A 13,382-nucleotide genomic window follows, 5' to 3' on the forward strand; every position below is an offset into this window, starting at 1 on the left:
AGGGTTAAAGCCCAAAGCCCCACAGTTTAGGCAGATTAATTAGCCCAACCACCTTCCAGTATGATGCAGCTGACCAACTGATAACAAACGTGGACATTCTTTGCTCTTTGTCAATTCAGGGCCCTTAAAATGGATTTTGCTATAAATATTAAATGAATAGAGAATTGTCTTTCCCAGCAATCAGACAAAATCCATGTCTGCTTCAATACAGATATCACTCATTCAGAAACACTTCAGTGCTACAGCAAGAGGAACTAGGTCCACTTCATAAATGGATTTTTAAAAGAATTTTTCTTTTCATTAAGCATTTGGGGAAGCATTTTCCTAAAATCCACCAAGCATCTCTCTGTCACCTTGGAGCAAGTGGGATGCTAGGAGTCCTGACAGTACCTGCAGAGCCATAGCGATCTGAACAAACCATTCCACCACCTGACTCTCAGACAGAAGCCTCCCCTTCTGCTCTTTGAGCTTTCGGTACAGATCACCTCCTTCGCAGAAGCCCATGACGATGTACAGCAGACCATCCCCTCCCTCCCACGACTCCTTGTAGGTGACAATATTGGGATGCTTCAACTGAGACAAGAGCTGAGCTTCCTGTTCAGCAGCTTGCCGCTCTCGGCTGGAGGCATTTCGGAGGTTCAGCTTTTTGATGACATACTACAAAAAAAAACACATGTTTTTACAATATGCAAACAAACATACAGTATTATAGATCCAAAAGTATTTAAGGATTATCCTGAGTGTCCTCAAAACCAACCTTCTGGAGACTGCCACATAACCTATTCATTTTGTTATTCACAAAGCACAAAACTGGGAAAAAGACTTGTTACCACTAATGATACTTTTTACAAGTTAGATTTATAGCAGGGTAGGGGGTCACAAAAAAATTATACTTTCCATCTGCATTTTACAATTTCATTAATGGCTAAAAATGAGTCAATGTTAACATACCACTGAATTAACCAAAAAATCTGTGGTAGAAATTCTTTAACCTCTAAGCTCCCCCTACAAAGGTGCATACAATATGACTTGAATATACATCTGCAGACAGAATGGGTCTGTGGATTCCATTACATACTCAAAGGGATCCAAGGCCCAATAAGGCTAAACATCACCTATCCTCAACATCCAAAATTATTCTCACTTAAAAGAAAAACAAAACAACGTCCTCCAACACCTAATACATTGCCCTCAATCAACTGACACACCAAACAATTCATTATTCAACAAACACAATCATAAATGTATTTTGTAACAAAGCATAAATGTGCTTTGTAAAATGTAAACAAACTACTGCTGAAATGTGAGGGGTTATTATTACAGCGAGTACCCCATCCTCAGCTCAAAAAAATCCCCCCTCCCCATTGACCACTGAATAAATCTCTTATGTCTGAGCTTGTGTTCCAGGCAGTGACCAGCACCTGAGACAAGGCAGAAGAGGCGAGAGGACCTTATACTTATGGGGCCATCTCCTCTCAGTTTGTCTGGGGCAGTCCCATTGTCCTGGTGTAATTATAAATAGTGTCTCCTTTCAGTTTCCAAATTGTCCCAGTTTGTACATTATATGGTTTATAAACCATATTTACGAAATGGTTCATTATCCTGAGGCTAATGGGATAAAGTGCAACATTAGAGGCACGTTTTAGAAAGATCACTGAGACTGCAATGAAAGTGATGAATTGGAGAAGGGCAAGTCATGTGGCAGGGAGGACAAGCGGGAGGCCATGGCCACAGCTTAGCTAGAGACAATGGTGTCCTGGATGGGGGAGGTACCCATGGAGATGAAGAAGAGGCCAGTTGGCTTAGTGGACAGACGAATAAAGGGGTGGGAGTGGGGGAAGGTAAGGGGGGGAGCCCAGAACGACTCCCAGGTGTCCAGCTTGGGCAACTGGCTGGTTGGTGGTGCTACTCCCTGAAATGGGGACCGTGAGAGGTTTGGAGGGAAGGTGACGAGCTGAGTTTTGAGCGACTCCAGAGGTCTCCAGGTCAGACGGGGTATGGGGCCCTTCACTGAAGGAGGAATACTTGCCAGGCGCCGCCGTTAGGTCCTGGGAGTGTACGCTCTCATGGAACGGTCGAGAGTTGGGGGAAAGTGTGCAGATTAAGCACACCGATTACGACTACAAAGAGAATACCAGGGAGTTCTGGGCGCATATGACAGGAAGGCCTGGCCTAGTCTTGATGGTCTGGGACGATTTCCCAGAAGAAGTGCCATCTGAGGCGCGTCCCCTTCAGAATATCTGGGCCCAGCCCTTGGACGGCGCCCTCGGCGAACCCCTGCCTGCTCCCATCCCCTGCCGGGCCCCAGCTCCGCCGACCTGCCTGCCGTCCCGTCGGTGCCTCACGAGCGTCACCTCCCCGTAGCTGCCCCTGCCCACGACACGCAGGTAGCAGTAGGCGGTCAGGGGCATGATCCCGGAGCGGGCCCACAGTCGGGATGCGGCGGCAGCGGCGGGGGGCGCGGCGAGCGGCGGCGGGAGACCCCGCTCATTCCAGAGAGGAAGTGGTGCCGGCGGCGGCTGAGGCGGCCCTGCCAGGGTGCCAGCGCAGAGGCCCGACCCAGAGCGACGCCGCTGCCATAGCGATCCCCACAGGGGCTGCCCTGCGCATGCTCCGTGGTCCGGAGGACCCACCACAGAGCCGAGGCGACAGGCGGCCAGAGCGACCACGCCGGGCCTGCGCGCGCACCCTCGGCCTCACTTCCAAGGCCGGAACTTGCGGGTTTCCCGCAACAATAGACTAATGAACGCTTCCACTTACTGAGCGCTTACTTGTTCTTAGTGCTTCGCACGTATTCGCTTCCCAAATATTTACTGACTGCTTACCCTGTGCCTGGCCGAAAAAGTCCCTGCCCTCCGGGAGCTCACATTCTAATGGGGGACTGGGGACAGACTAGATTCTACAAGTAACATTTGTTATATTTACTTTATCATATGGTGGTTAATGTATGCATGCAGCAATCCATCTTATTTTTCATGCATTGCAAGACGAACTGAAGATATCAGTGCCCTTCACCCCTAAACAATTCAGCTTGCATATTGAGAACTGCAAAAACTCTCAGAAGGACTCCATTCAAACCCCTGCACTAAGTGACTTGACCAAATTTTGGCATGGTTTTTAACAGCTTAAGGCAGTGTCCCCGGAGAACCTGCCCACCTTAAATGGCCTGCCTGTGAAAGCTCAAAACTGCCAAAAGATTTATCGTTTGATCCAGCCAACACCTCCCTTTCCTAGGACATATACCTAAAAAGCTTAAAATTATAAATCCAATGGGACGGGGTTGGGGGGGTTGTATTCCTACAACCCCAGAATGTCTTTCTTAAGGTCATGAAATCCATCCCATTGAAATGTAAGGTTTCTTGGCCTATATCCAAGAACCAATTTTTGCCCAGTTTGGGGGGGGGGTGGAGTTGATATTGCCCCTGTTGAGAATGCATAATATAGAGCATACTATTGGGGTTTTTTAAATATAAATTTATTTTTATTTATTTATTTTTGGCTGCATTGGGTCTTTGTTGCTACGCGGGCTTTCTCTAGTTACGGCAAGCAGGGGCTTCTCATTGTAGTAGCTTCTCTTGTTGCGGAGCACGGGCTCTAGGTGCGTGGGCTTCAGTACTTGTGGCACACGGGCTCAGTCACTGTGGCTCACGGGGTCTAGAGTGCAGGCTCAGTAGCTGTGGCACATGGGCTTAGTTGCTCTGCGGCATGTGGGATCTTACCAGACCAGGGATCGAACCTGTGTCCCCTGCAGTGGCAGGTGGATTCTTAACCACTGCACCACCAGGGAAATCCATCTACTTTCTCTACCTACTTTTCATACACAGTTGTTTCCTTTCACCCTTATTATTTCTAAGTAGTTTCAATTACATATCTAAATTAGAATTCTTAACCCTTAGAATCCTTAATTTCTAGTGAAAACTAAGAAGTGAGTAATCGTGGACAGTCTCTTACACTAGCATTCTATGGATTGGCAGAGATAAATACATTCCATAATTTCTAGGAGTACATCTTCCTCATAGTAAATTTTCCAATGTAGCAGAAAAGATTTTTACTAATAGACCTAAATATATTTAGGGTCTTTTTTTTTTTTGTATAAGGAAACCAAAAGTGGATTAACTTATGTTCAGTGATTAATGTTTCAGTATTTTATTTTATTTGAAATAAAATAAAATATTTATATGATCTAAATATTTAATAAATGTCCATTATTAACTTTAACTTATTTAAGTTAAATAATGGAAACTATTTAAGTAGACATGCCATAAAATAAAATAATTGCTGAAGTGTTTTACCTAAAGACTCTTTTGTGTGTGTGTGTGATACGCGGGCCTCTCACTGTTGTGGCCTCTCCCGTTGCAGAGCACAGGCTCCGTACGCGCAGGCTCAGCGGCCATGGCGCACAGGCCCAGCCACTCCGCGGCATGTGGGATCTTCGCAGACCGGGGCACGAACCCGTGTCCCCTGCATCGGCAGGCGAACTCTCAACCACTGCGCCACCAGGGAAGCCCTACCTAAACACTCCTATCCCATTTACGTCTATTTAATTCACTTGTTCTTTTTTTAAAAAAAAAACTATTTATTTATTTGGCTGCGTTGGATCTTAGTTGCGGCAAATGGGATCTTTCATTGTGGGGTGCAGGCTTCTCTCTACTTGTGGCGCACAGGCTCCAGAGCACACAGGCTCTGTAGTTGCAGCACGCAGGCTTAGTTGCCCCGCGGCATGTGGGATCTTAGTTCTCCAACCAGGGATCGAACCAGCATCCCCTGCATTGCAAGACAGATTCTTAACCACTGGACCACCAGGGAAGTCCCAATTCACTTGTTCTTAACATGAAAATGTCATCATACCAAGTTGTTTTTCTTGCTAACAAATTTGGTAACAGAAACAACATGAACTTATTTAGCTAGTGTACTCAGGTGGAATAAAAGTTGTATGTCTTGGGCTTCCCTGGTGGCGCAGTGGTTGGGAGTCCGCCTGCCGATGGGGGGGACGCGGGTTCGTGCCCCGGTTTGGGAGGATCCCACGTGCCACGGAGTGGCTGGGCCCGTGGGCCATGGCCGCTGAGCCTACGTGTCCCGAGCCTGTGCTCCACGGCGGGAGGGGCCACAGCGGTGGGAGGCCCGCGTACCGCAAAAAAAAAAAAGAAAAGTTGTATGTCTGCATTATTTTTAATGATAACTCTGAAGACATACCTATTTTAATTAAACCAACAAACTTAAACTAGCTTTTATTTACCAAAGATTACCTCAGATCACATGAACTTGAAAAACATTTGGTTTAGTTTTTATATTTCTGAGAGTTTTAGGAATCCTTAATTCATATAAGTGCTTGTGGACAGGGAATTTTGCCTGCCATTCCAGTGAACAATGTTGCCCACCATCCCAGTTCTACAAGGATCCAGCCGTTAGCTACAGCAGCCCACAGTGCTCCCTGAGGGTAATTCAGGATGGGGAAAAACAGGAGGCATTCTGCACTTTGGATATTGGCATTAGATAGTTAAGGTGCATTTCTAAGACATAATTTCTATGAACCCAGATTCTTGCACCTTCCCATACGTAGGAAAGCACTCCAATCATTGACCTGAGGCATCTGTTCCTTGTGATTAGCAATAATCTTTTGATGTTCTGAGGCAGGAGATAGATGGGCTCCAGGTTAGACATTTACAGCCAGCCTCCTGTTTACACTTCCAGATAGAAATAACAACAGGAACAGGGTAAATAGCTGGACTTTGCCTCTAGTGACCTAGAGATTGTCATGCTGAGTGAAGTAAGTCAGACACAGAAAGACAAATATCATATGATATTGCTTATATGTGGAATCTAAAAAAAAAGGGTATAAATGAACTTACTTACAAAACAGAAGCAGAGTCATGGATGTAGAAAACAAACTTATGGTTACCAGGGGATAAGGGGGGAGGGGAGGGATAAATTTAGAGATTGGGACTGACATATACACACTACTATATATAAAATAGATAATTAATAAGAACCTGCTGTATAGCACAGAGAACTCTACTCAATACTCTGTAATGGCCTATACGGGAAAAGAATGTAAAAAAAAAAAAAAGAGTTCATATATGCATATGTATAACTGATTCATTTTGCTCTTTGCTGTACACCTGAAACTAACACAACATTGTAAATCAACTATACTCCAACAAAAATTAAAAAACAAAACAAAACAGTAATGGCAGGGCCAGAGAAGAGTGAGTCTTGCCCAGATAAAAGATAAAGAGGGACTTCCCTGGTGGTCCAGTGGGTAAGACTCTGCACTCCCAATGCCGGGGGCCTGGGTTCAATCCCTGGTCCGGGAACTAGATCCCGCATACATGCCGCTACTGAGAGTTCACATGTGGCAACTAAGAAGTCCACATGCTGCAACTAAGAAGCCTGCATGCCACAACTAAGAGTCCACGTGCCACAACTAAAGATCCCTCAGAACTCAACAAAGATCCTGCACCACAACTAAGACCCAGCGCAGCCAAAATAAAAAAAAAAAAAGTCCACATATTTCTCATTCTCAAGGTCAAGGAGACCTCCCTGACTACACATGCGCAGAAAGGCTCCTCAGGGATTAAAAAGGGACGGGGTGGGGGTGGGGGGGCTTCCCTGGTGGCGCAGTGGTTGAGAGTCCGCCTGCCGATGTGGGGAACACGGGTTCGTGTCCCGGTCCGGGAAGATCCCACGTGCCGCAGAGCAGCTAGGCCCGTGAGCCATGGCCGCTGAGCCTGCACATCCGGAGCCTGTGCTCCGCAACGGGAGAGGCCACAACAGTAAGAGGCCTGTGTAGTGCAAAGAAAAAAAAAAAAAAAGGGAGGGGGCACCGCCCCATAGTAGATGATGTTGTTACTGAGTCCAAGCTCGCTCTGCTCACCAGACAACAGGCCAATAAATCGGGAGATGAGGTGTTGAGGCAAGGAATAGCGACTTTATTCGGAAAGCTGGAGGACTGAGAAGATGGCAGACAAGTGTACCCAAAAAAACCATCTTATCTGGGTCTGGATGCCAGGTTCTGTTATAGAACAGAGAAGGGGAAGAGGTGAGGAAGTAAAGTAACAAAAAGCAAAGGTTAAAGTAAAAGAAACAGATGCAACATGGAGTCAGGATTTGCTCTTCCCTGTTACGATGTCAACCTACCTCTTCACTAGACTCCATCTTGGCTAAGAGATGCAAATGCACACAGGGGAGGATCCTGAGATAAACCAAATATGGACTCAGAGCGGGGCAAAGCAAGATGATTGACCAGAGGAAACCTGGAAGAAATGCCCCAAACTACCATGGGGGCACGACTCTCCCTCTCTGAGCCTGCCCATGTGTGTCTATTCACATGTGCTCTTTTTCCTCCTAATAAACACTACTTGTTTCACTACTTTCCATCTCCTTGTGGAAATTCATTTCTACAAAGCCAGTGGGCCAGGGCATTTTCACTGGCCACTGGACCTCATGGTCTAGTGGCTAGGATTCAGCTCTTTCACTGCCGTGGCCTGACTTCAATCTCTGGCTGGGGAACCAAGACCCTGCTTCAAGCCGCTGCTGGCCGAGGCCACCAGAGATCAGTTCGACTACATGTCTTTTTTCCAGCAGAATATGTCAGTGTATCCTGGCTCCTCCCTTACCTCTTCAGAACAGTTCCTCAGAGCTGAGAGGCTGTCTCCCAGGCTATGGTCCTCAATAAGATTCCTCAAATAAATCTTAAACCAAAGCACTTCCCTGCTGGCGCAGTGGTTAAGAATCCGCCTGCCAATGCAGGGGACACGGGTTCGATCTCTAGTCTGAGAAGATCCCAGATGCCATGGAACAACTTAAGCCCGCAAGCCACAACTACTGAGCCTGCATGCCACAACTGCTGAAGGCTGCATGCCTAGAGCCCATGCTCCTCAACAAGAGAAGCCACCACAATGAGAAGCCCTCGCTCCACAACAAAGAGTAGGCCCTGCTCGCCGCAACTAGAGAAAGCCTGCAACGAAGGTCCAGGTTGTGCATTTTTCTTCAATGTGCTTAAGTTTCTTTAAGCCAATTAAATAGAATTTTTTTACAAATTAATTTTGGCAATACCTCCTTAAGGTAGAAAAATACCACACATCTACAACATATGTATGTAGACACATATAAACATACAGACTGATGCAAACAGAGAACTCATAGCTTTTTTTTTTGTTTTTGGTTGCATTGGGTCTTCGTTGCTGTGTGTGCTTTCTCGGTGAGCGGGGGCTACTCTTTGTTGTGGTGCGTGGGTTTCTCACTGCGGTGGCTTTTCTCGTTGCGGAGCATGGGCTCTAGGCGCGCAGGCTTCAGTAGTTGTGACATGTGAGCTCAGTAGTTGTGGCTCGCAGGCTCTAGAGCACAGGCTCAGTAGTTGTGGTGCACAGGCTTAGTTGCTCCGCGGCCTGTGGGATCTTCCCAGAGCAGGGCTCGAACCCGTGTCCCCTGCATTGGCAGGCAGATTCTTAACCACTGCGCCACCAGGGAAGTCCCAAGAGCTCATAGCTTTTGTTCTAAAATTTTAGCCATGAATTCGGTACAAAATTAACTAGCTGTAGAATAAGCTGGATCCAAATGGTTTTGGCAGATGGAATAAGTTAAGGTTACCTGCTCAGATGGCTAAAACTTTTTACTAATATTTGTGGAGAAGACATTTAAGACTTTTACTTGTCTAAGTTCCAAACAACCTTTCCCCCTTTTGTTTTCCTTCGGATAAGAATGGTCTCTCTGAAGTTTGCATTTCAAAGAGATGATCTAGATAAGAATTCTGGAGAAGACCAAGTAAGAATATTTACATCTCAAAGGCACAGGGAAAAAAGGCAAATTCCTCCAAGGACTTTTGTTTTCTAAGGCCAGAATTTTTACAATACTCACAAGCCTTTTAAGATAAATAGGGGAGGTTTGGGGGTTGGTAAAAAGGACAGGTGGACTTTGAATTGTTTCTGGAGCTGCATTTCTGGCTTTGCAAAGATTTGTAAGGTAAGGACAGTTGCTTTTAATTCCTCAGGGGATTAGGTTGCAACTTAAATGACATTATAGATTGATCCACCCATCCAACTACATTTTTCTCAATTTGCTTCTTTGTAACAGGGAGAAGATCTTCAACTAAGATGGAAATCTAAAAGAGTCCTATGTTCTAGATTTAGAGCTATATGTCTTTGAAATGTTTTAGTAAATCCTTCCACAAAGGCTTCAGAAGGTTTTTTTGCTTGTTTGTTTTTTTCTTTCCCTCTGGGTACATTTAGCTTAGAGAAGGCCTAAAAAAAAATTCTTACCAGGCTCTGAATATCAGCTTACAATTTGGCCAATTTCTGGCCAAAGAGCTACCTTGGGGGAAAAAAAAAAGTCCTTTCAAAAAAATCTTGTTAATTTTCAGCCAGGACAAACAGTAAAGGTAGGTACAATAACAAGTTTTATTCTCCTCTTGACTGGGCACTACAGACATAGATTCAGGAGAGCTGAAGCTGGTTAGAATTCTCACTCTTCACTGGCTTTATCAGTTTTCCGAGGATCCCATATTCAGGCTCTAATATCTACCAGAATTGCTCAAGGTTATTCATTAATTTTAATTTTAATTTCCCTAGGCTGCTTAAGGAAATAAAATAGCTGTTTACCAGAAAATCCTTCAGGAGGCCGTCAACACTGGGAGGGGCCCACATCAGGGCCCTCCTTTGAGGGTAGATATGGGGACATCTGTAAGGCCACTAACTTGGTGGACTTTTGTTTATGGTCTTGTAGTCTCTTCAGAGTGGAAAGACAATTCAGACAGAGGATTACTAGAATGAGCACTCAAGTAAAGGAGGATAGAGGGGAGCAATAGGAGTTGCATCAGTCTCATATAGTCTTTTCTTTTACATGCCTGTGTGTCTTTAATTTTTCATTAGCCTTTTGCAATGAATCGCTCAATGAAGCTATTATGGAATTCTGAAGGCTTTTGGAGGTTTCTGTATGCCAATTAAAATAGGTGTCCCAGGGGCTTCCCTGGTGGCACAGTGGTTGAGAGTTCGCCTGCTGATGCAGGGGACACGGGTTCGTGCCCCGGTCCGGGAAGATCCCACATGCCGCGGAGCGGCTGGGCCTGTGAGCCATGGCCACTGAGCCTGTGCGTCCGGAGCCTGTGCTCCGCAGTGGGAGAGGCCACAGCAGTGAGAGGCCCGCGTACCGCAAAAAAAAAAAAAAAAAAAAAAAAAAAAAAATAGGTGTTCCATTCTGTGTGTTTGATTTGGGAACCCTTGCTTTCAAATGCACTTCTTAAATAAATGCTCTTGTCTAACTGGAACCTTTCTCATAACAGCTATTGTAAGTCTAGATTGTCTTTGTAAGATTTTGCCATTTTTGTAGATATTTACAGCTTCCAGGACCACAGTTCTTGGCTATAAAATAAGCAGTTGTGCCAGAAGGCGACACACTCAATTATTTGAAACTCAATCCCATTTCTTTAGCTGTCTTGGGTCTCTTGGAGCCAAATTAATACCTGAGAGGGATGTGCTGCCAGGTTGGAGTTCGTGTGGTGTTTTACAGTGGATCTTGTTGCACAGAAATTTTCTTGCGGTTGGCAGGTGACCTAGTGTCAACCTAACCCTTTCCGAGACCAATTTATTATAATTACTAGGGTCTTAGAGTTAGGTGGTGAGTGCTCTAACAGCTTTTAAGTGCTCCACCTGTGCCCACCAGTTTTGTGGCTTTTGGCTTCCAAGATTCCTATTAGCAACAGCCTTGACCTCATGTGCACATTAACAGAAACTAACAGTAACCTGGCCAAGAGAAGGCCTTGTGTGCACCACCAGCAATTCCCAATGTGGAACTGGGGACTAGGGAAAGGACTGAACCAGAAGACCCCCAACAAAGGGGACTATGGACTGGGATTCCAATCAAATAAACAACAGTGGACGAAACCAAGAGCTAGAGGCTTGGGTTCAGGGTGGAACCAGCTGCTAGCTGAAGCTGACCTGCCCCGGACTGGAAAGCCAATTAAATCAGAAGTTTGACACAAAGAGAATGGAGCTCAGAATCAGGAGGAACTTACCCATGGCCTTTGGAAGTGGCGAGAAAGAGAACTCAAAGGATTTGAGGGTACCAGTGCTTGTGTTTCTTGTCCTCAAAGCCCTCAGAAGTTTCCTCTGGATCCCACCACTGCCACCAAATCTGTTAAAAAACAAATTTCAACTGAGTAAATTTTAAAGATCTTACTGGCTTCATTCAATGATTCACGAATTGGGCAACATATCCCATCTAGCTGACAGAAAGAAGCTCCAAGGAGCTGTACAAAACGAAAGATTTTTATAGGCTGAAGGGAGCAGGAACAAGGAAGTTATACTAGCAAAAAGTGGATTGGTTGTGGCATGGATCAGGAAACAGTATCTATAGTTGAAGCTGTGAGACCCAAAGGGCCATGGGCTGGGTGAGATGGAGGTCAGCAGGGGTCAGGCCACTCAAAACCTGGAAGTATGTTAGACAGGGAAAGGCCTAGAGCGGATCAGTCTTTTAAAATAATGACTCTGGCTGCTGCCAGAGGGTAGACTGTGGGAGCGGAGTAGAAGTAGGGGAAGCAGCCATCTAGGTGAGAGATGAGGGTGGTAGACTCGGTGGTGACTGGGGATTTGGAGAAAAGTGAATGGACCAAAAAGATATTTCGAGGGTTGGAGATGGGGTGGGGAGGAGGTTGAGAGTGTAGGGGAGGGAGCCACCCAGGATGCCACCCAGCTTTCTGGCTTGGATGCATGGATGGATGGTGGTGGCCTTCACTGGGATGGACAACAAGAAGAAGACCAGGCTTGGGGTGGGGGGCAAGAAAGGTCATGAATTCAGTTTGGACATATCAGACCGAGGGTTCTGAGCAGGTCTGGGCCTACCTGCTGTCCCACAGGCACCAGCAGCATGGCCACCCTCTCAAACCCCCAGGCTCAATCTTTTTTTTTTTTTTTGCGGTACGCAAGCCTCTCACTGTTGTGGCCTCTCCCGTTGCAGAGCACAGGCTCCGGACGCGCAGGCTCAGCGGCCATGGCTCACGGGCCCAGCCGCTCCGCGGCATGTGGGATCTTCCCGGATCAGGGCACAAATCCATGTCACCTGCATCGGCAGGCGGACTCTCAACCACTGCGCCACTAGGGAAGCACCCCAGGCTCAATCTTTAGCAACTTCAGCTGCTTCCTGTCCACCATCACCCTCCCCCTCCACACACACACACATCCACAGAGTGAGTCAACCAATCTTCTTCATCTGTCATATGGGACAAAAACAGTATCCATTTCCTGGGGGTAGCTGTAAGCAGTAAGCAAACTAAGGCACAAAAGATGCTGAGAAGTGGGCCAGGTGCTAGTCACTGTTAGCACTGCCCATGCCCTTTCTCCCGGCCATGCAACACAAGTGCATTTCTATCACCTCTACGGCACAGGCTTGGAACTAGCCATCTCCCAACAGCCCAGTCTTGATCTTGCCATGCACCTGCTCAAAATATTGTTAGTGTTTCCTACTCAAAAGACGGGACCCCTGTGCCAGCTTGTCCCAAGCCATTTCCCAGCCTCTTTCCCCACCCTCTTCATCAGGTGCTGCTCCCATCACAGACACCTGCACCTTCCCCAATCATGTTACACACTTACCCATCTGCTTTTCTCTTTCTCCCCTTCCCGCCCGTCCTTCCCAAGTGCCGCTCTATTTGCTAGGCACCTCCTCTGGGAGGCTTCTCCAAGGCCCTGCAGGGGATGAGCTCCACCCCTTCCAGATTTCTACAGCTTCCTCAGGCTCCTCTTTAGCTTCTGGCCACTCTTGGGATTCACTGGGCTTCCTTTGACTTGTCTGACTCCTTTTCCCAAGGCATCAGCTCACTGAACACAGGAAGGCACATAGGCTTCATCACTGTGGTGTCCTAGTGCCTGGCACTGTACCCAACCCAACATAGGGCTTGGTTGATACTGGTGCAGAAAATCAACAGAACCCGTAATGTACAGTTTCACGTAGATCCATCTCATCTCCCGCAAAGGCCAGAAGACAGGCAAGAATATTCTGGCCTGGGGACAATAAGCCCTTTCCCAGAAGCTGCTCTGTGAGACAAAGTCCAGGACAAGCAAACAGAGATCAAAGAAGCCTCTGGGCCCCCTCACCATATCAGGGTCACAGCAGCCAGTACCTCCCAACCAGGGCCATGGAGTAGGTTGACCAGGGGCCATGTCTCTCCAGTGTGTGTGGCTTGTGGGGGACAGACAGGGTTTGTGCATAAAACTTAAGAAACTGCAGCTACAAGATGGGTCTCTGGGATCTTTGACTGCTGCTTCTTTCTTCCTAATAACGCAGAGGACATTTCTATCATTACATGATAGGCCTGGGCTTTGGAGTCTGAAAGATTTGGGTTTGAATACATGCTCTTTCATTTGCTGTGGGACCAACGTCCCAGGGACACCCTG

General features: G+C 46.7%; 1 protein-coding gene across 4 annotated transcripts in view; it reads right to left on the bottom strand.

Moving 5' to 3' along the window:
* The window catches only part of NEK4 (NIMA related kinase 4), a 47,700-nt gene extending 45,044 nt beyond the window's left edge, over positions 1 to 2,656 (bottom strand). For 3 of the 4 annotated variants that reach the window (XM_004316556.4, XM_033865136.2, XM_073811229.1), the window contains exons 1-2: positions 2,319 to 2,655; positions 391 to 657 (exon numbers count right to left, since the gene is read on the bottom strand). In XM_004316556.4, coding sequence (XP_004316604.2) covers positions 391 to 657; positions 2,319 to 2,411 — 360 coding nt within the window. In that variant the 5' untranslated portion in view covers positions 2,412 to 2,655. Of the gene's footprint in view, positions 1 to 390; positions 658 to 2,318 lie in introns of all 4 variants that reach the window. The other variant, XM_073811228.1, reaches the window with a different exon arrangement.
* Between the last annotated feature and the right edge of the window lie 10,726 nt (positions 2,657 to 13,382).

The sequence above is a fragment of the Tursiops truncatus genome, chromosome 10 (assembly GCF_011762595.2).
Source record: "Tursiops truncatus isolate mTurTru1 chromosome 10, mTurTru1.mat.Y, whole genome shotgun sequence".
Lineage (NCBI taxonomy): Eukaryota > Metazoa > Chordata > Mammalia > Artiodactyla > Delphinidae > Tursiops > Tursiops truncatus.